Source organism: Macrotis lagotis, chromosome 1 (assembly GCF_037893015.1).
Source record: "Macrotis lagotis isolate mMagLag1 chromosome 1, bilby.v1.9.chrom.fasta, whole genome shotgun sequence".
NCBI classification, from domain to species: domain Eukaryota; kingdom Metazoa; phylum Chordata; class Mammalia; order Peramelemorphia; family Peramelidae; genus Macrotis; species Macrotis lagotis.
This window is the reverse complement of record NC_133658.1, coordinates 242133067-242158299: the sequence shown is the minus strand read 5'-3', so window position 1 is coordinate 242158299 and position 25233 is coordinate 242133067. Positions and strand designations below refer to the sequence as shown.

The 25233-nt window shown below is 34.6% G+C and overlaps 1 protein-coding gene across 30 annotated transcripts in view; it reads right to left on the bottom strand.

Moving 5' to 3' along the window:
* The window catches only part of DTNB (dystrobrevin beta), a 410081-nt gene that overhangs the window by 283453 nt on the left and 101395 nt on the right, over positions 1-25233 (bottom strand). For all 30 annotated transcript variants that reach the window (XR_012473465.1, XR_012473466.1, XR_012473462.1 and 27 more), the window contains 2 exons: positions 23032-23186; positions 2797-2902 (listed from right to left, as the gene is read on the bottom strand). Coding sequence is in view for 24 of the 30 variants with exons in the window: in XM_074209942.1 (XP_074066043.1) it covers positions 2797-2902; positions 23032-23186 (261 nt within the window). In the remaining 6 variants the exon portion in view is untranslated. The remainder of the gene's footprint in view (positions 1-2796; positions 2903-23031; positions 23187-25233) is intronic.

The following is a 25233-nucleotide window of genomic DNA, read 5'->3' as shown; positions in this document are numbered from 1 at the left end:
TCTTCCATAGACACCAAAATATTTATAGCAGCATTATTTTTGGAAGTAAAGAACAGGAAACAAAGTAAGGTTCATTGATGGGTAATGGTTAAACAAATTGTGAAACACAAAAGTAATGAAATATAAGCTATAAGAAATTATTAATATAAGGAATATTAATATAAGGAATATACAGAAATGTGGAGAGTCTTATATGAACTGACTCAAAATGAAGTCACCAAACCAGGCATAAACAATCTGCAATGATCACAATAATGTAAATGTAAAGAATAAAAGCAAAATAATTAAAATTTGGTACTATGAAATTACAATGAACAAACTTGGCTCCAAATAAGAGAAATGAAAATAAATCTTCCTTCACTTCTTTGTAAATGTGGAACATTACCGACAGGAGATACTGTGGAACAATACATATAGGATCAAACTTTTTAATGCTGGTTAGTTATGTGAATTTTTTTCTTCTTTTTAAAAAATGATTTTTAGTAATGCATGACTTGCTAAGAATGATTTGAAGGATGGGATGCAGTGATAAATACAGATTTAGAGCTGGAAGAGATCTTTGAAACCATAAAATACAATACTCTCATTTTCAATTGAAAGCCTGAAGAAATAAGAGTTTGGATGATTTATCCAGGGTTACAGAGCTAAGAAGTTTCTAAGGTGGAATTTTAATCCTGGACTTCCTAAATTTATATTCAGCATTCTATTCATTACTCAAAATTCTTAAAATAGTAAGAAAGAGCACACTTTGGAATTGTTTTAGATGAGAGAAAAAATTTTAAAGTGCTTGGATAACTGCTAATTTAGTAAATTTCATACCATTCTTCATCTCTTAGATTACAGTCATAAAAATGACTCAAGGGAACCTAAAAAAAAAACCCTAAGAGACATTCTAAAGTACTATAAAACAAAGTGCCAAAGTTTAATAAAAATGCTGAGATTTATGTGTTTACCTAGGAGCACTGAATGCAAAATGATTTGATTATGTTTCTTCCCTGCAACTAAATTGGATATGAGAAAAATGACAAATTCTTAAGACTTTAAAAGAGGTATTACTGAGAACAAAAATTAGTAAGCTGGTATACTGGCTTAAAGCAAGTTTAAATTTGTCTGAAATATTCAAAGTGTTTAATCTGTTTCAAAGATTCAAGGTTTGTAAGTTTTGAAAAAAAACATCATTTCTAGCAGCAAAATAATGCTATATGCAAAACAAGCTACACCTAGTCCTAATTAAGGAAGCTAAAATATTAGTTTACTCAATATTGGCTTACTTAAAAAGAAAGCAAAGGACCTCTATCTTTCTAGTGAAAAAAAAAGAGACAAGGAAGCTTCCATGCTTTTAGGTGACAAGAGGATTAGAAGGAATAGTGGTGGTGAAAAATGAGGTAGAGAAGACAAAGGCCTTCATTGTATTTAGGTCAAATATTCTAGCTATGGAAGAAACTGACTAGAGCAGAGAAAAAGCATAATAGACAGTTGAGAAATAAGCCCCAAAACTAAAGATAAATTGCTAGAAAAGACTTTTGATTCCAGTCTAGGATTAAAAGTGAATTGACAAAAATAAAAGTTAGTGATTCCTTTTTAAAAAAAAATCCAATATCGGGGTGGCTAGGCGGCACAGTGGATAAAGCACCGGCCCTGGAGTCAGGAGTACCTGGGTTCAAATCCGGTCTCAAACACTTAATAATTACCTAGCTGTGTGGCCTTGGGCAATCCACTTAACCCCATTTACCTTACAAAAACCTAAAATAAATAAATAAAAAAAATCCAATATCAACAGTACCAAATTGTCCTTGAGGCACTTATATCTTTAAAAATTCTCTACCAAAAAAAAATAAAATAAAATAAATGATCACATATTTAAAGTTCAACTTTTTAAAGGAAGAAACATATTACAGACATCAACAATGAGTGAACCACCCATGGAGAAAATAAGTGGGTTCTTTGACCCAGCAATACTACTACTGGGTCTATACCCTGAAGAGATGATGAAAAAGGGTAAAAACATCACTTGTACAAAAATATTTATAGCAGCCCTGTTTGTGGTGGCAAAGAATTGGAAATCAAGTAAATGTCCTTCAATTGGGGAATGGCTTAGCAAACTATGGTATATGTATGTCATGGAACACTATTGTTCTATTAGAAACCAGGAGGGATGGGATTTCAGGGAAGCCTGGAGGGATTTGCATGAACTGATGCTGAGTGAGATGAGCAGAACCAGAAAAACACTGTATACCCTAACAGCAACATGGGGGTGATGTTCAACGGACTCACTCAATCCATCAGTGCAACAATCGGGATCTGCAAAGGACAGTGCCATCTGTAACCAGATAAAGAGCCATGGAGTTTGAACAAAGTTCAAGGACTATTCCCTTTAATTTAGAAAAAAAAAAAGATACCTTATTGTCTGATCTTGTTACCTCTCAGACTTCTTGTTTCTTCCTTAAGGATATGATTTCTCTCTCATCACACTCAATTTGGATCAATGTACAACATGGAAACAAAGTAAAGACTGACAGATTGCTTTCTGGGGGGGGGGAGTAAGAGTGGGGGGAAAATTGTAAAACTCAAATAATATCTTTAATAAAAAAAATTTAAAAAAAATTAAGTGGGTTCATGAAAAAAGCTACTCTGTATGAGCCCAGAAAAACATGACAACTTAGCTATGATACCTGAGTACCACCCAGTGTCAATATATCTAAAAGTTACTGATTTAGTTTGAGAAGAAAACTTTTGTAAAAATAAAAACCATAAACATAAAAATACAATTTCCAAGCCCCTATATTCTATACTTACCATTTTCAACATGGGAAAGTCTATGCATGAGAGGTAGCCAGACAAGGCACTGGGGAGGAGGATCAGCCATCAATGTGTCTAAAAACATATTTAGCATTATCTTTTTCTGTAAATAAAACAGGAAACAATTTTTTAAACAGAAAAGATATTTTTCATTCCCAAATCTCTCCAATATAAACTTTTAATACAATTTAATAAATATTTACTAAAAATCTACTATTTATAAGGAATTAGACTTAAGATTTAAGTGGTTTTCTAGAACAATTCAAATCTTTACTACATGTGAAATTACAATCACAAAATAAAATATTACTAGTGATATACATATATGCATTTTATGTGTACATATATATGTGGCTTTAAAAGACACATGTGTTAACACATATTTGTATATTTTTATATGTGTGTATAAATTATTGAAATGTATTTCCATGTGCACCCGTTAAGAATGGATTTATAGCACTGTTGGGCATGTTGCTAAAGGCACATTGATTGCTCAAGTATAAAGAAACAGCACAATGAACATGTTTATGGGAGGGGAACAAGAAAAAAAAAACCCTAATCAAATATAAATTGTATTTTTTGTAATAAACATGTTAAAATAAACAAAAATGTGTATAAATATATTATTTTGTGCATATATGTATTTAATTCATTTGATCCTAATTAAAATTACATAATTTTTTTAGGTTTTTTTTGCAAGGCAATGGGGTTAAGTGACTTGCCAAAGGCCATACAACTAGGTAATTATTAAGTGTCTGAGGTCGGATTTGAACTCAGGTACTCCTGACTTCAGGGCTGGTGCTCTACCCACTGCACCACCTAGCTGCCCCCAAAACTACATAATTTTAAAAAATCACTCACTTTCTTCTGTTTTGCAGATATGAAAAGTCATTCAGAGGAAATTTAATGCAAATAAGTGACAGAGAAAGAACTGTATAACAGGTTACAAATATAAGCTCATTGTAAGTCATAATTATTTCATTCTCCGCACTTCTATCTTCAGTACCTAGCAGGATGCTTCACACATAATAAGTATTTAATATATTGTAACCTCTACCATTGATCAACTATTGAGAGACTGAATTGCAACACCAGACTTTTGCCACAGTGCTTTCCACTAGCCACCCTGGTTTTATATCCTTTTACTACCTCAGATATGAGAAATTTCTCACATTCTCCTTTTACAAGTCACTATCACTTGAGACACTCCACCTATCCCAATACTGTGCCAAGTTTCCGGCCAAGATGGCGGAGAGAAGACAGGCACAGGTCTAGAATCTCCTGATCTCTTCCCCATCTATCACATGAAACAAACCTCTTAAAGGAAGTCTGACTCACGGAACCCAGAGAGAAAAGCCAGGAGAAAGAGCATCTACCTCTGGATTTCCCTCCCATTGCAGCTTTGGTAGAATTCAGGTGGGTGAGTATCAGACCCGGATCAGCCAGAGTAACAGCTGAATTGGAACCGAGAGTCTGAAGGCTGGAGAGCGAGACCTGCTGGATCAGGGGTGGGGCTGGATGAAAGGGGCTTGGTCCACAGGGAAGTAGAGGCGCTGGTGTTGGTGCTGTCCCCCTGCAGCTTGGGGACAGGGCTGCGGGGAGAGGTCTGGTGCAGGAGAGCTGCAGACACTATCTCTGGGCATCTTTGGTCTGAGAAACTCTGAGTCCACGCCTTCATTGCACTGACACCTCCTCCAAAACAAACAATTGCAAACTACTTCTGCCTCAGGCCCAGGTGTGTGAGCAAAAGAACCAGCCAAGCTGAGGAATGACCTCAGGCCAGGGTAAAGCCCACCATTGATTGAAGGCAAAAGAATTCAATAGTTCCAACTCCTCCCTTCTGGCAAAGGGAGAAGGCCTCCCAACCAAGGTCACAGACACCCCAGAAAGGGAAACCAGCACCTCCTACTGGCCAGCCAGAGAAACTGCACTCAGTAAAGCCTTTAGCGATCCTAAACCCAGGTGAACCAGCCCCCCCCAAACTCAAAGTCTTAGCATAATGAAGAAGGGTCGGCGGAAAAGGTGGAACCATAGAAAAATTCCTGGAAGGGAAAGACCCCAAATCAGAGAGACCTGGAACCTCTGAGAATACAATCTGGTCTCCAGCACAGAAAGACTTCCTTGAAGAAATAAGGAAGGAGCTTAAAAATTTGGGAGAGACAATTAATACCTTGCAACAAGAAAACAAAACCTTAGAATGAACAATTGAAAAGACACAAAAGGAGAATAAATTTCTCAGATCATCAACTGGACAATTACAAAATGAGAACAATTCTCTCAGATCCTCACATGAGCAAATGCAAAAAGAAATTAATTCTCTTAAAACCTCAACTGGTCAAATGGAAAGCTCTTTCAAAAGTAGAAGTGACCAATTGGAAAAGGAGTTGCAAAAGGTAAATGAAGAAACCCCCCCCAAAAAAAAAATAATGGAGTCTACAGAAACTAATGACTCCACGAGACAGCAAGAGTCAGTTAAACAAAAATAAAAAAAAATAGAAAAAATAGAAGCAAATGGAAAATACCTCATCAACAAAACCACTGACCTTGAGAATAGATCGAGGAGGGGCAAACTTAAAATTACAGGACTTCCTGCAAACAGTGAAGAGAAAAAAAGCCTGGATTTAATATTATAGGATCTAGTGATGGAAAACTGCCCTGATATCATGGAATCAGAGGGCAAAGTAGTTATTGAAAGAGTACAGCGATCCCCACCAGAAAAAAATCCTAAAATGAAAACACCAAGGAATGTTGTGGCCAAACTGCAGAACTATCAGAAAAAAGAGAAAATGCTGCAAGCAGCCAGAAAGGAACAATTTAAATATCAAGGAGCCACAGTAAGGATCACTCAGGACCTGGCTGCATCAACATTAAGGGATCGAAGGGCCTGGAACGAGATATTTTGAAGAGCACAGGAGCTTGGAATGCAGCCAAGAATCTACTTTCCTGCAAAGCTGAGCCTACTCTTCCAAGGAAAAAGATGGACATTTAACGAAATGGAAGAATTCCAAAAATTTCTGATGAAAAGACCAGAGCTAAACAGAAAATTTGGACATCAAACAGGAGGTTCAAGAGATACATGAAAAGGTAAAAAAAAGGGGGGGGGGGAATAAAAGAAAAAAAATGCAATAAATGTAACTCTACAGAGAGAATATACCTTTCCAGAAATGATGGACATTCATGACCTATCCATGAGACTACAATCTAATGGGATGTAACTGGCTTTAACCCCCATTTGGGAGTAAAACTCTAATAACTCTCAGGAATTTAGACTCTATTCGATAGAATATACAGAACTAGAAGGGTCAGACACCCCAAATTTTCTATGACTAAGATAGAATGATGTAAAAAAAAAAACCACTACGGCCCTAAAAAGGGGGACAGGAAAGAGATGGGAGGAGGGAGGGGATTGAATGGGGTAAATCACATTACACTAAGAGGTACAAAAAAACCTATGGTAATAGTGGGAAAGAAGGGAACAGAAGAGAAACACCTGAATCTTCTTCTCATCAGACTTGGCTTAAAGTCAACCTACACATACTCAGTTAACTTATAAAACATTTAACCTTTCAAGTATTAAAAGGGGAAAAGGGGAGAGGGGGGATGGAGAAAGGGAAGGGCAGTGGGGGAAATAAGGGGAAATAATAAGAGGAAGGGAAGGGAAATGGGGAAAAAGGGAAAGGGGAGGGTGTGATATAGGAAGGCAAACACACTGAAGGGGATGGTTTTCAGAAACAAAAGACTGGGGAATATGGATAAAAGGGGGGGAAAGAGGGAAAAATACAAACAGAGGGAAGATAGCACGGAGGGCAATAAAGAATTAGTAATCATAACCTTAAATGTGAATTGGATGAACTCTCCCTTAAAACGTAAGCAAATAGCAGAGTGGATTAAAAATCAGAATCCTACAACATGCTGCTTACAAGAAACTCATTTGAAGCAGAGAGATACATATAGAGTACAGGTAAAAGGTTGGAGCAAAATATATTTTGCTTCAGCTGAAGTAAAAAAAGCAGGGGTAGCAATCCTTATCTCAGACAAAGCAGAAGCAAAAATAGACAGCATTAAATGAGATAAGGAAGGAAACTATATCCTCCTAAAAGGTACCATAGACAATAAAGTCATTTCAATATTGAATATATGTGCACCCAGTGGGACAGCACCCAAATTCTTAGAGAAGAAGCTGAAAGAATTACAGGAAGACATAGATAGCAAAACTCTACTAGTGGGAAACCTCAACCTCCCGCTATCAGATCTAGATAAATCGAATCATAAAACAAACAATAAAGAAATTAGGGAGGTAAATACATTGTTAGAAAAATTAGATATGGTAGATTTTTGGAGGAAACTGAATGTGGATGGAAAGGAATATACCTTTTTCTCTGCAGTACATAGAACTTATACAAAAATTGACCATGTACTAGGCCATAAAAACCTAATGATCAACTGCAGAAAGGCAGAAATAGTTAATACATCTTTCTCAGATCACAATGCAATAAAAGTCATATGCAATACTGGGCCAAGGAGATATAGACCCAGAACAAATTGGAAACTGAATAACCTCATTTTAAAAAATGAGTGGACCAAAAAACAAATTATAGAAGAATTAACCATTTTATCCTAGATAATGATAATGATGAAACAACATACCAAAACCTATGGGATTCATTCAAAGCAACTCTCAGGGGATATACTATAGCTCTAAATGCTTATATGAATAAATTGGAGAAAGAGGAAATCAATGAATGCAACTAAAAAAATTAGAGAAAGAACAAATCAAAAATCCCCAATTAAGTACCAAATTAGAAATTCTAAAAATTAAAGGAGAAATTAATAAAATCAAAAGCAAAAAAACTATTGAATTAATAATAAAACCAAAAGTTGGTATTATGAAAAAACCAATTAAATTGATAAACCTCTGGTCAATTTGATTAAAAAAAGAAGAAAACCAAATTGCTAGTATTCTAAATAAAAAAGGTGAACTCACCACCAATGAGGAGGAAATTAAAGTAATAATTCGAAATTATTTTGCCCAACTCTATGCCAATAAATTTGATAATCTAAGTGAAATGGATGAATATTTACAAAAATATAAGTTGCCCAGGTTAAATGAAGAAGAGATTAAATACCTAAACAACCCTATCTCAGAAAAAGAAATTCAACAAGCCATTACTGAACTCCCTAAAAAAAAAAATCTCCAGGGCCTGATGGATTCACAAGTGAATTCTACCAAACATTTAAGGAACAATTGGTTCCAATCCAATATAAACTCTTTGGAAAAATAGGGAAAGATGTAACTCTGCCTAACTCTTTCTATGAAACCAATATGGTACTGTTACCTAAACCAGGAAGAGTTAAAACAGAGAAACAAAATTATAGACCTATCTCCCTGATGAATAAGTAAATTTATAGGGATTGCAAATGTTTATTTACATAAAAGAGAGGGTTAAGATCATCTTTAGTTAAGTCCTAGGGACCACAGAGAATGCCTAAGATACAAGTATTTATAGGAACACTCCCTGATGGAATATTTTTTCTTTAAAAAAATTATTGCTATATTTTAAACTCACTTTCATTTCTATGTAAATGTGTGTGTTGACCTCTACCTCCCTTCCCCAGAAAGCCAAGCTTCGTAATGGAAAAATGAATAAAAATTTAAGAGAAAAAAAGTTCAACAAAACTAACACAACAATTGAATGACAGTATATAGAAAATGCTTCACATTCATCATCTTCCACTTCAGTAAAGATGGAATAGAAAGTATTTTCCCCTGTGTTCTTTTGGACCAAACTGCATATTACAATGCAAAATATTCAATTACTTTTTTTAAAAATTCATGATGTCCTTTCTACTTGCTTGATGATGACATTGTACATATTGTTTTCAAGGTTCTATCTCATTTGCCCTTAGTTCTTACAAATGTTATGTTATTCTTGAGTCTTCCATTTCTTTCTGTGCAATAAATTCCATTAAATTCAAGCACTAAACTTTGCTGCTGTTTTCCAATAACTGAATATCTACCTTGTATCACATTTTTACTACTACAAAAAGTGATTCTATCAATATTCTGATGGATAGAGGAATTTATTATTTTTGATCTTCTTGGAATATGTGCCTGGTAGAGGGATCTTTAAATCAAAGGGTATGAAAATTTTCTTAACATAATTTCAGTTGCTCAGTAGAACAGCTGGATTAATCAAGAAGTCCAGTATTAGAATGTTTGGTTTCCTCCAACCTAAACAAATGATTTTTCCTCATTTTTAAGCATGTGATTATTAAAAAAAAAAAGGTTGAGAAACACTCAGATGAAACTGATGGAAATGGTTGCAGAGAAAGATTCTGAATCATTCAAATGTGGTGTGCAAACACTGAGACTTTATACCTCTTCTCTAACAATTCAGTCATATATGCTTTGATGTATGAGAGATTTTGAGAGGCATTAGAGAGTACCAAAGTTTCTGGAAACAAAAAAGGAAGGGCAAACTGGGAAAAGAAATGCCTGAGAAAAAGTCAGAGAAGAGATGGAAGGGGTAGCAAATTCAAATAGCAAGTTGCTATGCAGATGGAATGATGATTAATAGAGATAGTTCAATCAATTGAGAGGATTTTTTTTTTAAGGATAGAGGAGATAGGCACCTTTGTAGGCAGCAGGAAAGGAGTCATTAAACTCCTTTAAAAGGGAGAGATTAAATATAAAAGAACAGAAATGAAGTAGGGGTAATCTGTTAGAGAAGTTGAGAAGGAATGGGATCAAAGTGGCATACAGATTGGTTGGCCCGGGCAAAAGACTAGGATCATCTCTTTATCTGAGATAGGAAAGTACTAAATAGTAAGAGAACAAATGGAATGAGAGAGATGTCTGAGTGATATGGGAAAGAAAATAACTTCAAATTTTTTTAGTGGTGTAGTAGCAAAATCCTTAATAGAAAAGATGGAGCAAAGACTGGAGACTGGACATTTGGAAAAGAAACAAAAATGTTTGGATCAGTAGCTGTAGAGAAGGATAGAATGACTGCCTTATTATAGTGAGGAATCAGTTAAGATTAGATAACAAATTTATAGTGAACCAACTGACACAGCTTCATGATTTCCTCCAGCTTTTGATAGTATGTCAATAGGAACAGGAGTGAAGAAAATGGGAAGAGAATGATGCAGAATTAGAATTTGGTATATTGTGACAGTAATAGTGAAGTAATAGTAGGACACAAAGGATTTAAGAGTAGAATAGTTGGGTTGGTGCAACAAGAGGTTAAGAAAGAGAAGGGAAGACAGTATAATTAGTAGAAGAGTAATAAATAGGGTTGGGTTGTTTCAAACAAGGGGTCAAGATGGAGAAGGAAGAGAATTATAATGGATGCAAAGGCAACAGTCTGAGAAAGAACTGAAGAATGGAAGTCTTAGTGAGGATGGAAGAACAGAATTAAAGCTCATCAGGCATTTAAAGATGGAATGATGGGAAAATATCACATTAAAGAATTTTGGATTTCATAAAATGAAAGTGTAAAAACTGTAAGTGATGGCAGAAAAGGAGTTCATGGAAATTGAATCAATGAAAGAATTTGGAATTCAGGATATTTGAGGAAATATCAGTATTTAAGTTGAAGTTCCTTCACTGAGGAAATAAGCATCCTGATTAGTAAGAACAGGTTGTCTATCAGTCCTTGGCATTCTCTTCCTCCTCACTAGTATCTCTTGAAATCCCTTATTTCCTTTAAACCTCAAGCACAAACATCAACTTCTACAGGACCCTTTTCCTGAAGCAAGCCTTCTCACGACTACATTGTATTTATTTTGATATTATGTAAAACTCAAACACATACAGGTCTCTTGTCAAAATGTAAACCATAAGGACAGAGACTGTTCTACTTTCATCTCTGAATTCTAAGCACAGTACATTTAGTACACTTCTCGAATAGACAAGCATTGAGTGCACAGGCTCCACTTGAGTGCTCTGGAATGGGTCGTGGAAGTCCAGAAATTTTTCATTTTGGGGTCCTTTTAGAAGGTAATTAGTTAAATCCACCTACATTTTGCCTTCTGGTTCTAAAATGTTCCATTAATTTTTTGAAATATGGACATTTGGCTCCTTCCCTTAAATGTATTTATTTCTCTAAGTTTCTCTTAACTACTGTGTTTTATGCTTGTAATTTTTAGTTCAGGTCTGATCTTCTCATAAGGAATGTTTCAAAATCCTCTAATTTGCTCAAGGCCCACACCCACCCTTACCCCATGAGTTTATACTCAGTCCTGAAGGTCAAGTTTTTCCTGTTTGAAAGGCTTTATTGTTTGTTTTTGGGAATATCATATTTTGAGATTTTTTCCTTCTTTAACAGTTGTATAGCACATTCTTAAATGATCTCAACTGAGGTTTCTTAGTGCTTAAACTTCTTTTTAGCTACTTACATAATTTTTTTCTGTTTACTCATATTTCTAGCCTTAGTGTCTGGACTGCATTTTTGAATCACCATAGAAGGCAAAGGCTCCACTCTCCCAAGCTTGCCTTCATTAACATAACACTGTACCCACTTCTGGTCAGAATCAAACACTGAAAATTTCCAGCAAGTGTATTAATGCAGTAGAGTAATAATTCCACCTCTCTCATCCTGAGGAGAATATCCTTAAGTTGAATAATGGAATTCATGATAAGTCCAAACCACTTGTTACTAGAATCTAGGACAGGTTGACAGCCAAATTTGATTCTACCCCTCCTCTAATGAAAATGCATACATTCAAACTGCACATCTGGAAAGAGTGGTTGGGATTATGCACTACCCTTAGTGACCCAAAGTAAATTTTAGGTCTCTTTCTATGAATAATCTCCAGTTGACAACTGACTTCCTCCTATGTAAGGCTCTAAACAGTCCTGCAAAGACTTTTGGAAAGTTATATTGTCTCTTCTGATGTTTCCAATAGATGGCTGGTGTCATATTAATTAAAGGGCCCAGGGGTGGCTAGGTGGTGCAGTGGAAAAAGCACCAGCCTGGAGTCAGGAGTACCTGGGTTCAAATCCAGTTTCAGACACTTAATAATTACCTAGCTGTGTGGCCTTGGGCAAGCCACTTAACCCCATTTGCCTTGCAAAAAAAAATAAAAATAAAAAAAAATTAAAGAGCCCACCAGTGCACAGGCTCCATTTGAGTGCTCTGAATCTGGATCATGAAACTCCAGGAATTATTCATTTTGGGGTTCTTTTAGGAGGCAATTAGCTAAATCTACCTACATTTTGCCTTGTGGCTCTAACAGATTCCATTTATGATTTTTTGAAATATAGAGTTCAAAAATAGGTCTTCTTAACTCCAGGTCCAATACTGAATTCACTGGGCCACCTGTTTATCACTCAGCTATTCTATTTTTACTGACTTATTCTATTTTTTCCTTCTGGCACCTAGGTAGTACAATGTATATAGATCAATGGGCTGGGAGTCAAGAAGACCTAACTCCAAATCCAGTGGTGTGACCATGGGCAAGTCACTTAATCCTGTTTATTTTCCTCATCTCCAAAATAAGCTGCAGAAGAAAATGGCAATCACTCCAGTATCTTTGCCAAAGAAACCTCAAATGGGGTGGTAAAGAGTCAAACACAACTGAAAAACAACTAAAAATCATTAGTTCTCACAAAAATCTTTACTTAACCCAGATTCAGGTCTTTCCTCATGTCCATCTGTGGGTAGTATAGAAATATTCCAAGTGATTCTAAATGACTAAGAAACTTTATTCCTACTTCAGAGCTGGGGTCCCAGTTGCTGGTCCATTGTTAGAGATTATCTCTCTGCCAGGGAATCTACTTTGCAGGCATTCATACAGTATATATATTCTTAAAAAAATCAACAAGAACAAAGATCAAATGTCAAAAGCTAAAGTTTCAGAGAGGTACTGAGCTGCATTAGGAGGCAGACATATAAAGAGGGTCCAAACAATATGAGTCTCTTACTCAGAACAAGCACAGTAAGCTCTATTTGTTGTCAATATGTGTGAAAGAGACAGGAGAACTTCTAACTTGCATTAGAAAGGTGTGATGATTTGCAACAGAAGAATCCAGCTTCCTAAATTGAAGCAGAAACATGTATTACTTATTAAGTTCAACTTGATACTGTTTGCACAAAGCACCAACCAAATTTGTCCCTTTTTCTTCTCTGTTGGTAAGGATGCTGCAGTGAACCAGCTCCAGAGGAGAGAAAGGCCTCACACACTCTTTTAGCAAAAGTCAGAGAAGCTAAGAATAAGTGCAGTCCAACTTATTCTTTGCCTCACTATAAGATGGTCTCTTTTTGCTTTTAGGTGAAATAACAATGGTTACAGACTTGTAAGTTTCAAAATGTCATAATAGGGACCAATAGTCAAGACACTGGAATACATAAGGCAGAAAGATGAGTCCTGAAGTAACCTAGCAGTAGTTGAAGTATAGTTCAAAAGTTGTCATGCTGCAAAGGGAAGGGAGCCTGGTAAGATAAATGGTTGATAGAAAATGTTTTATTTGGTGGGTATGTACACACAAGCATGCATGCTTTAAGCTTCCATCCTTTCTATAATTTCTCAGTAAATATCGCTTTGTAAAAGCTAAGTGACAATTCCATTGATCTCAGAATGAGAAATGATATCTACATCCAGATAAAAGAGCTGATAAACTCAAGAGTAGTTTTTTCTCTTTTTTTTTTCGAGATATGTATGGATAATGGAGAAGTTTATTTTGTTTGACTATACATATTCATGATGTATATGTTTTCTGGCCTTTTCAACAGAAGCTCCTCAAGGGGAGAGAGTGAAGAAGAAGAGAGAGATTTTGAAATTGAAAACAAATTGAATGAAAAATGAATTTAAAAACTAATGTTACCTGGTTTAATGTAAATTGAGTCTCTAATCACTGATCACTGATTTGGGATAGAAACTCTCTAGTTCAAGAGAAAGTTTCTACTTCTAGCCTTGCTATATTTTCTCATTATATATCCCTATGGGAAAGATAATTGATGCTTACTAGCTGAATGTAATTCTAACCTCTGGTGATTAACATTGGGAAGAACACACAATAAAAAGTGTGCTTGAACAGAGCATTAAAAAAAAATCCCCTTGCTCTTTAAAGGGACTCCTAAAATTCAAAGCAGTAGTAGGTGGATTTGCTCGAGGATGTGGGTGAGAGGTAGCTTAACACCCTTAACACACTCACCTTAACAGTGTGAGTGTGAATTGGGGTGAGGATCCTTAAGAATCTATAAAGTAAGAGTAGCTAGGTGAGGAAGTGGATAGAGCACTAGCCTCAGCCAGGAGGACCTGAGTTCAAATCCAACCTCAGATACTTAATATTTTCTAGCTGTGCGACTTTAAGCAAGTCACTTAATCCTATTACTTTGCAAAAGGGCAAAAGCTAGCTAGATAAAACATTTAAAAGTGCTTACGAGAGCACTGTACTAAGTTCTAAGAATACAAATATAAGTAAAGAAGACAGTCCTTAATCTAATAGAAGTTGCAAAGCGGGGGTAAGGCAAAGCAAGAAAATTGAAGGCTAGTGAGAAGATGTAAGAAAATTGCAGAGTCAAAGAGTGAATGAAATGAAGTATGGTCTGAAGATGGAGATTACTTCAGGAAAGGAAGGTGGCTGATGTTACCTCACTAGGAAATAACTATACAAACGAAATCCCATCCTGCATCCCTCTCCCAATGCCTCCCCACCCCCCCGCCCCGGCCCAGTTCTTGTTGCTAATATTTCTAAGACTATGTCATATAGGAAAAGCAAATATAGTAATTATTATATGATATCTCTTCCTACTAGAAAATAAATGCTCCTCTGCCAAATTAACTAGTTGTTTTTGTAATATTCTTTTAATCATAGTAAAGAAAAAGCTTTCTATTCCTGTTTCAAATTAATAATATAAATAAATGCTACATAATTATGCACCTTTTATTTTGTCTTGATATGACTTGTAACAACTGTTTCCCTTATAAATTATTTCTGTGTTCCAGTTAAAGATAATTTTTTGGCCATTATGGATTTTTAAATATACAGTTTTGTCCTGTTTAACATTTTGGTATAGACTTACCTTAATGATATTGATCTATAATGTTCTCTTTGTTTTTGTCTGGTTTTGATATCAATACTATATTTTCTTCATAAAAGAAATTGAATAACCCATCATTTTTCTTTGTTTTTCAGTGAAGGATCTAGATTTATTTTATATTATTACAATTTTGTTATAAGAGTAAATATAAACCCCCCTCCCCCAAGAAGATGAGAAATCACAAGAACAGTGCAAGAGAGGGGGAAAAAATGAATTTCAATCTGTGTTCAGATTCCAATGGCTCTGTCTCTGGGGTGAGTTGCTTTCTTTATCATAAGTCCACCAGAGAAGTTGCTTCAATATTTTCCCCATGGTTGCCATTACTAGCTGTATTACCCTACACACTCTCATTTATTCTATTCTCTCTCTCCCCTAGCCCTGTCCAAAACTGTGTTGTGTCTGAGTACCCTCTCCCACAATCTTTCCTCTCTTCTATCGCCTATTCCCCCATCCCTCCCTCCATTTCCCCCTTATCCCATCCCTTTATTCTCATTTTTCTCCAGGGTAAGATAGATTTCCTCATCCTATTAAGTGTTCATGTTATTTCTTCTCTGAGCCATTTCCGAGGAGAATGAAGGCTCACTCATTTCCCCTTGCCTTCCCCCATTCTTCTCCATTGAAAAAGCTTTATCTTGACTCTTATGCGAAATTTCCTTGCTTTTTCTTCATCTCCTTCCTCTTCCTCCAGGCAATTTCCTTTATCACCCATTGACTCCATCTTTTTACTCTATTATACCATTATATTCAGCTCCTTCCTGTGCCCTGTCTATATATGCTTTTTCTAACAGCTCTTATAAATGAGAAAGTTCATTTAAGTTATCAATATCTTCTTGCCATGCAGGAATACAAACAATTCGATATCATTAAGTTCCTCATAGTTAGTCCTTCTCATCCACCCCCTCTATGTTTCACCAGAACCCTATACTTGGAGATAAAACTTTCTGTTCGGCTCTGGTTGTTTCAATAGGAAAGTTTGAAAGTCCCCTCTTTCAATGAAAGTACATCTTTTCCCTTGAAAGACGATGTTCAGTTTTGCTGGGTAGTTGATTCTCAGTTGTAAACCAAGATTTTTGTCTTCTGGAATATCATATTCCAATCCCTGCAAGCCCTTAATGTAGATGCTGCCAGATACTGTGTAATCCTGACTATGGAGCCTCGGTAGTAGAACTGTTTGTTTCAGGCAGCTTTTAGAATTTTCTCTTTAATGTGGAAGTCATTAAGTCCACCTTAAATCTGGAAGTGAATCTCTCCCACATCTTGAAAAGGGGGTTTTCCAGTCTTTACCCTAAATCATATTACCAACTATATAATTAAAATGAGGAATCAAGTCATAAAATAATCACTCAGCAAAAAATTGCTTTAAAAATTCATTTCTTAGATTCATCATTCTAATTGTTTCCTGCTCTCATCTTGATTTGATTCTCTTTTATAATGGCATATAACAGTTAATTCCTTATTTTAGGCTAATATAAATAGACTCAGCTAATTTTCTCAATCTTAATAAGGAAGTTGACTCTTACAGTCTTGCCTTTAAGTCCCCATAGTCATATTTTGGTATCTAGTGTCTTTCCTATCCCTTATTGAACATAATCTATTGTTTTTGTAATTCTATAAGCAAACACCTTTTATTTCTGTATTATTATATAATAGCACTTCTATTCTATCATAACCTATAAATGCAATATTTAAAATCTTTTATAGCTGCAGCCAATATAAAAAAAAATCACAAATTCGATACCCTAAAAATCTCTCCAAATATAAGGTTTGGGGTTAGAGTATGTGAGAATAAAATAGGAAGTAGAATGACTAAAAGAAATATGGAAAAATATTTTTATGTATAAATATTTTATGTATAAATATTTGATCTCAACCAGATATGTTTACAGAAGAGGTAGAAATGGAACTAGAGAGAATACAAACAAGTAAAAAAACAGGTGAATTAGACCAAGTATACACAAGGAGAGATGTTTGCTAGAGGTGACATAATTGTGGAGGTACTGGGGGATCAATTTATAAGGTAAGGAAAATAACAGAGACAAAAAAAACATCAGTTATATTATTGCCATCCTATATGTCTACTTTCCAGTCTCTTTAAGCTTCCAAACCACTCCTATCATTTCTTTTGAGAGACTTGTTGAATATAATACAAAAATCTGAGGCCATTCAAATGAGAAGACCCTGATCCCCTCTTTTTTAATCTCATATCACTCAGATATCTTCCCCTACTATCTTTTTAATCACCTCTATGCTGGAAAAAGAAATAGCCTTTCTTCTTGCTAAAAATCAACCTATTTATATGTTCTGTTGACCTTAGTCCTATCCATTCTCTCCAAAAGATTGAGCTCAATATCATCCTGCTTTTTGCTCTCCCTATTCCTTGAATTCACCTTTGCTGTCTAAAAATATGCCATATCCTCACTATTCCTTAAAAAGCCCTTATTTGTTCCAACCATGCCAAATAGTTATCTTTTTCTATTTCTCCAACTTTTCTAAGCTAAACTATTTGAGAAATCTATTTACACTATGTAGCTTCACTTCCTCTTCTTTAACTCGACTTAACCTTTGCAATCTAAATTCCCACCTAATATTAATAAAAAAATACCTTATTAATATGACCAGTGATCTAATGGTCCTTTCTCTATCCTCATTCTTTGAACTCTCTAAAGTCTTTAATACTGGTCTTTTCTCTCTCTGGATACAATTTCCTCTCTTATTTTCACAACACTAGTTTCTTCTTATAAAAATAATTCAAAATCACACAAATAAAAATCATTCATTAAAACTGCTCAAAGAGGGGCAGCTAGGTGGCACTGCAGATAGAATACTGACCCTGGAGTCAGGAGTACAAATCCGACTTCACACACTTAATAATTGCCTCGCTGTGTGACCTTGGGCAAGTCACTTAATTTCATTGACTTAAATAAAAAAAAGGTAAAAAAAGTGCTCAAAGAAAAATGCTAAAATACTTTACTAGTATGGAGAACCTGAAACAATTGAAATACCAAAAAGAAAGATTCTAAGAGGTTCAGAGATAATGGATAAAATATAATTAAGTTAAACAATAACTTAAACACAGATTTTTAAAAAAGAACAACCAAAAGGTCTTTTAGAAAGCAAAAGAATTATGAAAAAACTAAAGCTAGTCTTGGGAGTGATGAGAAAATAGGGAAGATCAGTTTGAAATAAAATCATGGTTTCTAATTCCTTCATTCTGTTCACCCACATAACAAGAAATTATTCTTAATTCATTCCCCTTCAAATGGATGTTATTGATATATTTAATATGCAACTTAAAAAAGAGAATGTCCCCAAAAAGCTTGCTAGGCAAAAAGTACAATGATCTTGGTAAAATAAAGAACTTCTGTAATATTGTATTTTCAGCTATTAACAATGACATCCTTGAAGGTATTTCTCCTGGAAAAAACTTAATCATTTTTTTCTTAATCTTATTTCATCTCATCTATGAAGCTGATGAAAATCATTTTTGAACAACTATTAATGATTTGGGTCCTTGAGAATATTTAATGGGAAACCCTCTTTGATAATGCTATTATAAAATCAGCATCAGGTGGAATTTGGATTTGAGAATACCAAAGATATATTTTCACTTTCTTCATCATCTTTTATAAATATGAAAGATTTTTATATGTATAAAGATTTTTTTGTTATATGCATAGATATGTTCAGTTATTCTAGGAGCATTTGGAAATGCATATTTTATTTGACAGTATTTGTAAATAATGTCTTCCCAAAACAACTTTCAATGTGGAAATACTTTTATATGCCACAAATATTGTCTAGGAGAAAAAAATAATTTTACCAGCTTGTTAAGTGAAATGAAAAATAGTTTAATGACTGTTTTGTATAAAACACTACTTCACGTACAAATTTAGTAATTGTGTCTCCTTAGAATTAAGACTAAACAACATTTTTATAGCCTCTCAGTTGTAGTAAAGTTACATAGAGGTTCTCATCATCTGTATCATAAAATAGAATTAGCAGGAATTCAATGATAATTTACACAGGTTATAAACAGTTAGCTAATGAAAGTAAAATTCTAATGAACAAATGAATGCATGAAAAATATTTATTAAGTACTTACTATGTAGAAGGTATAGTGCTAAGTGCTGAGAAAATGCAAAGGATAGAGTCCCTACCTTCAAGAAGCTTACATTCTAAGAGGAGTATGAGACAACACATAGAAGACAGTGATGGTCAGGCAAGAGTTAAATTACAGGGATGGTGAAAGGAATGATAGGGCAATTAATCAGTCAATAAACATCTATTAAGTATTTACTATAACTCAGGTACTATGGTTAGGACTGGGAATACAAAAGAAAAAAAGAAAGACAGTCCCTGTCCTTACTATCTAAAGAAGGAAAACAAAACATAAAAGGAAGTTGAAAGGAAATAAATTGGAGGTATATGTTGGCAAATTCCAGAGTAGTACATCTGGGTGAAAAAATGAAAAGATGACTGACCTGGGCACCCTCTTTCTATGGAAATTCTGAGATTCTCTTCAATCAAAGAGAAGGAAAAGCAAAGGTAGTATTGACTTGATCACTATGCCTAGAGATAAAAGTGGAAAAAGGGTAATGGGAGAGAGGAAACTATAGCAGGAAGAAGGTACAGTTGGGTTGGAACATCTAGATCTTACCAATTATCAGAGCCCCAGGTTAGAGATGAGGTTGGAAGGATACAAAGGAGGAAGCCGAGTGACATGAAAAGAAGACAAAATGGTTGAATAATTGGGTCCAGATGGTTGTAATGAGTGTTCGACAATCAACACAATCAGTTCAAGAGTGGAAACAGATTCAACTGAGATCAGCTTGAGATATGGAGGAAGAAGAGAAAATTGCATAGTTAGGTGCCTAGAGTCAGCTAGACTTAATGAGTTCTCAATAAACAGTAAAATTCCAGGGCAGGAATTTAAGAGATTCAACTGGGAAAAGACAGAACAAGAAAAGTAGTACAGCCAATGCAAAGGGTAGGATATGTGAAATAGAGTGTTTTTGTGGGGTTATTGTTCATTCTTTATTCTTAAAGAGAACAATGACAGGAGTAGCTAGGTGGCTTAGGGGATAGAATACCTGAGTTCAAATCTGGCGTCAGACTCTTAATACTAGCTGTGTGACCCTGTTTAAGTTCAAATTTAACCCTGATTGCACTGCATACAAGGCTATATATATATCCTATCATCTTGATTCATATCTGGCCACTGGGCTATATGACTGGAGGAGAAAGTGAGGCTGGTGACATAGCATCTCCCTGATAGCATAGCCTTCTTCAAGAATGAAGGACAACATCATCATGAAGCCATCAAAATCTAGACAATGAGCTATAAAACTTAGATTGGGGCTGTGATTGGCCAATTAACAAAAGTTAGAATGATTCCTTTTAAAGGATAGTCAATTAGCTCCATTTAAACACAATGGGTTTTTTTAAAAACCCATCTTTTCAGAGCTATATTTCTAGAAATCAAAAGTGAAAATGAAGGAGGGGAAGGAAAAGAAGAAAGATGAAGACTTGAGTTGAAATCCGGCCTCAGACACCTCCAGAAAAAGAAATGATAGTCTGAAAGCAGTGATTCATAGTAAACAAGACCTGGAAGGATGAAATATAGGAGTACAAAGAAAGAAAGTAATGTGTAAGACTGAAAAGTTTCAGTGGATAGGTAAAAGTCTACCAAGGAAAACAAGATAATTACATAAAATATTTCCCAGAGGTAAGGCCCAGCAAGCAGACTGTATCCTGAGTTTAGCATTATAATCCTTTGCATTCTGGTTGATATCACCCTCTGTCAAAGTACATTGCTCAAACCAGAATCAAATGTTCATTGAGAGATTTAGCTCCCTGTTTCCCAGTTCCATTCATCATACCTCCTGATACTTGTATCTATGTAACTGCCAAATGAACCAAACCAGGTACTGAACTCCTGTTCATGTCCTGCCACAACTTAGATTGTTTCATGATTCAAGAACATTTGTATTATCCCAATCATGAGAACTGTCTCAAGACCCAAAAATGAATAGGTTGTGGTCCAACTCCTTTCATGTATATAAATGATCCCAACCTTAGCAGTATTAAGCCCTCCTTGTTGGGGGAAGGGGGGAATTTCCTTTTGCAAACATCATTTTCCTCCCTTTGAAATTAATGAAACCTCTATTTGTGTCCTGACTCATCTGTCTCTGCTCTGTCCTGTTTGACTCTGTCATTCACAGGGAAGAGTTCAGTTCCAGTCCAGTTGACAAAAGTCATTCATGTTTCTAAGCATAAGCCACATAGTATTGTTAGACACTGTGAGAAAGGCTTTAGGAAATCTATCTCACAGAAGGCACAAACAAGAGAAATTAAGTTCCAAGGAATATGACAGCATTCAGGAGACTGGAACTGGCATGCCCCCAGGTTATTTATTCTAACTTACCTCTTGCTCGAGCAAGAGCCTGGTTTTGTTTTAACATTGTTAGTAGTTTTACACAATAATTCTCTATTCTACAATTTTTCAATGGAATCATTTAAGGAAGCAGAAAGAGACTTCAGAGGCCATCTTGATAAATATATATATATCTGAATAAGAGGTCATTCTGTAACAGTCAACAAATGACCATTCAACTTTTGCTTAAAACCCTTTAGAAACAGGGAACCAGATACATTCTAAGACTGTCCATACCATCTTTGGAGAGCTTCAATATGAGAAAGTTTTTCCTTAAATGGATCAAAACTCTGATTCTCTATAACTCTAATTTATTGTTCCTTAAACTCTTTAGGATCAAGCAGACACAGAGTTAATCCCTTTCATATATGATAGTCCTTAAAATATTTGCAGATTGTATTAGACTTACATTTGGGCAAGTTGTAATCCATACCCCTTCCACAGTAGAAAATAAATTTTTGATAGTAGGGATGATATCATTTTAATCTCCTCCCCCCAATATTTAATTATCTTCTAGATGATAGCATTTAACCAATATTTCATGTATCACACAATATCAAACTTGAAAGGGATCTCAAAGAAGCATCGTCTCATTCAACAAATAGAGGAATTTCTCCTATAGAATCCTGAAATCTTTTGACTTCAATTAAAGAAAACAACCAGTGAGGAGAAACTCACTTGCAAACAGGAAGACTTTACTTAATACTTTGAAATACATTGAACTGAACTTAGTATCTTCTATTCCACTCTTGTAAAGTTCTAATTCTTAAGTTTTTTTCTTACAAATTTCTATTCTTCTAAAAATATTATCAAATATAAAATAAAATTAAAAATCTGTCTATAATAAAGACCACAACTTCTAGTTGCACCTTTAGGCCAGGAAGAAGTCAAATCCCTCTTCCAAATGAAAAAAAAAGTTTTCAAGCTTTACAGATATTTAAAGAAAGTTATTTTCTTCCTCTAAAGTCTTTATTTTTAAGTTGAAATATTCTCACATATTAAAATAATCATTCTACAACATGATCTCAACATATTTTACCATGCTGGTTATCCTCCTCTCAGTACCACCAACTGTCAATGTCCTTAAAGTGGCACTAAGAACACTGGATATGGTCCAAGGGCCAAGTACAGTAACACTGTCATATTCCCTGCCCAGGATGTTGCAATGAAATCTGAGATCAAATTAGCATTTTTAGTTATATCACTTGTTGACACATACTGAGTTTATTTATATTTCATCAAAAGCTTTTTTTTTGGTGAACTACTAAATGTAATCATCTCCTATCTTCTACTAGTTAAGTTGATCTTCTGAGTAAAGGACTAATGAAATATGTGAACACTTTATCTTAAATATAAGAATCAGATATTTCAATAAAATCTGTTCACAAAGGATTTGTGGTTTTGTCACCATGGGGAACTTCATCCAGTGTATATTATAATTCTTTTATAAAACTCAACTTAAGTTTTAGAAGTTTCTTCTAGAGAAATTGGAGGTCATTATCCTTCATAACCTAAAATGTTTCAAGTTGCATGATTTCTTTTTCTGAAATATGCACAAAAAAACTCTGAATTACAAAATGGTTCCCTTCCTCGACTTTATTTTTTAGCTCTTCTTACCTCCCCTTACTCCATCCTTAAGTACTTTATATTCTAGAAGCTATTTCAGAAGCAATTGATTAATCAAACCTATAGGATTAAATTCCTTCTGTCTCTAAGAGATAAAAAATGCTATATTATAGCAATTGTACTTACCTGCTGTGGAAAACAAGTTCGTACTGAATGTTCTGTGTACCCAAAAGAAGGACCTTCAAAAACAGCTGTAGGGAGCTTTAAAACTTCCTTCAGAAACTGGTCAAATTTGTTAAATATCATTAAGCCATTGGAATCTGACATCTGAGAGAAAATATCTACAAGTAAAAAGCAGAAAGAGAAAAGAAAAAGCATATTGTACTATGCTATATTATGTAGTATGTAATATACATACTATACTGTATTATATTACATCATATTATCTCTCTAGAAACTATTACATAGCTCTTGCCACCACTTACCAATTTCAAAGTACCAAAAATAACTGTGATTTGCAGACAAGGATATAATCTATTTTCAATTTTTCTTGATGTCACTTAACCAATGGCCTACTCTGTTTCAAACATTCATCTTTTTCCTGCCCATCAGATAATTCAACCTAACCTTTTAATTTTATGACTGTGCTTATAAGATTCACCTTTACTTAAATGCTTTGTTCTTCTTCCTTTCCATTTTGATAAATGCTTTTGTGCTCAAATATACATACATCTGAGAACCAGTAAAGTACCATAAATGCCAATACCAGTGGGTATTGATGAAAGGTGTTCAAAGAGAAGATATTTGTGTGCCAGGAAAATGACGCAAAAATCAGAACTGGAATTCCCTTACAGATTATCTAGTCTAACATTTTTATTATTTGGAAAAGAAAACTAGTACTTATCAAAATATGCTAATAATGTATGATTTCATGGGTAGAGAGAACATATGTCCATTTTTTGTTCAATGTACATCAAACTGAAATAGGAAAGCTATTGAGATAAAGGATTATTAAATCACAAATTATTGGAGACAGCCAATGTTTTCCCCCTTCCTAAAACATCTGAAGGACACTGCTGATAATGAGACTGGATTAATTTTCTCCTCAATCTTGTTCAGATTCCACACAAGAGGGAAAAATTATTGTGTTTTATTTAGACAAGGGGAGGGGGGTGAGTAGATCCTTTGTCTAGATTGTTGAGGTTGAGGCTAGTCTGCAAGTGAGAGAGATCAAAGTCAAGTTTCCCTAACCCCTTATCAGAATGGATCCACTTCTCATTATAATATACATTCTTCTCAATAATTTTGATTATCATCCTCTTCCAAGGCTATATAAGTGTTGAATGAGTCCATGAAGAGTCTTCAACATTTGAGAGTGTCACCGACCCCTTTTATTAATAACTCACTGGCATAATTAATAAAATAATTACCCAGAAACTCTTGAATTTATTATGAATTGCACTACCTTAAACCTAAATTCCTTACATTTCAGGGACAATATGAAGGTCCATACAAGTAATATGAAATAGTAGGTTTTTAGATGTTTACCAGATAATCAATAAGATGTGCTTAAAAATATTTATTTATTTTGTAGTAGAATATGGCTATGATTTTCTATCCATTCTTTTTAAATGAACTTTAATAATTTATTATATTAAAATATAGAATTAATGACTTATAAATGATTTCATAAATTTTAAAAATTATCATATTTTAGCAGATTTTAGTTTTAGCACTCACTCCTAAATATTTGAAATATTGTGATAAATGATAAATCAATCATTTTTTAGGCATGTCTATTTTGCATTACCATCTGAGGTTTTCTTGGCAAAAACACTGGAGGAGTTTGTTATTTCCTTCCCTAGTTCATTTTACAGATGAGGAAACTGAGACAAGTGGGGTAAACTTGCCCAGGCTCACACAACTATTAAGTATCTGAAGCCAGATTTGAACTCAGGATAGAGTCTTCCTGACTTCTCACAGTCATTTTGTTTCCCCTGCATTTGAAGACACATACTTTAACAATCAATGAACAAATATTTAATAAGTTGAGCACTGTAATAGCACTTGGGATTCAAATACAAAGAATATAATAATCCATATTAACCAAGATGTAGGCCATAATGTAGGCCAAGAGCCTACATTATTTTTTCTTTTCTCTTTTTATTTTTAAATTAATTTATTTATACATGCATTTATAATCTCTCTCTCCCACTACCCTCCCTTAATGAAGAAAACAATTTTTTTAAAAAAGAACAACTCTCATTATAACTATACATGGTCCCTCAAAACAAACTTCTACACTGAGTTGACCCCAAAATGTATGTTTCTCTTTTCAATTTAAGTTCATGATCCTTTTGAAGGAAGGGAATGGCATGTTTCATCTTT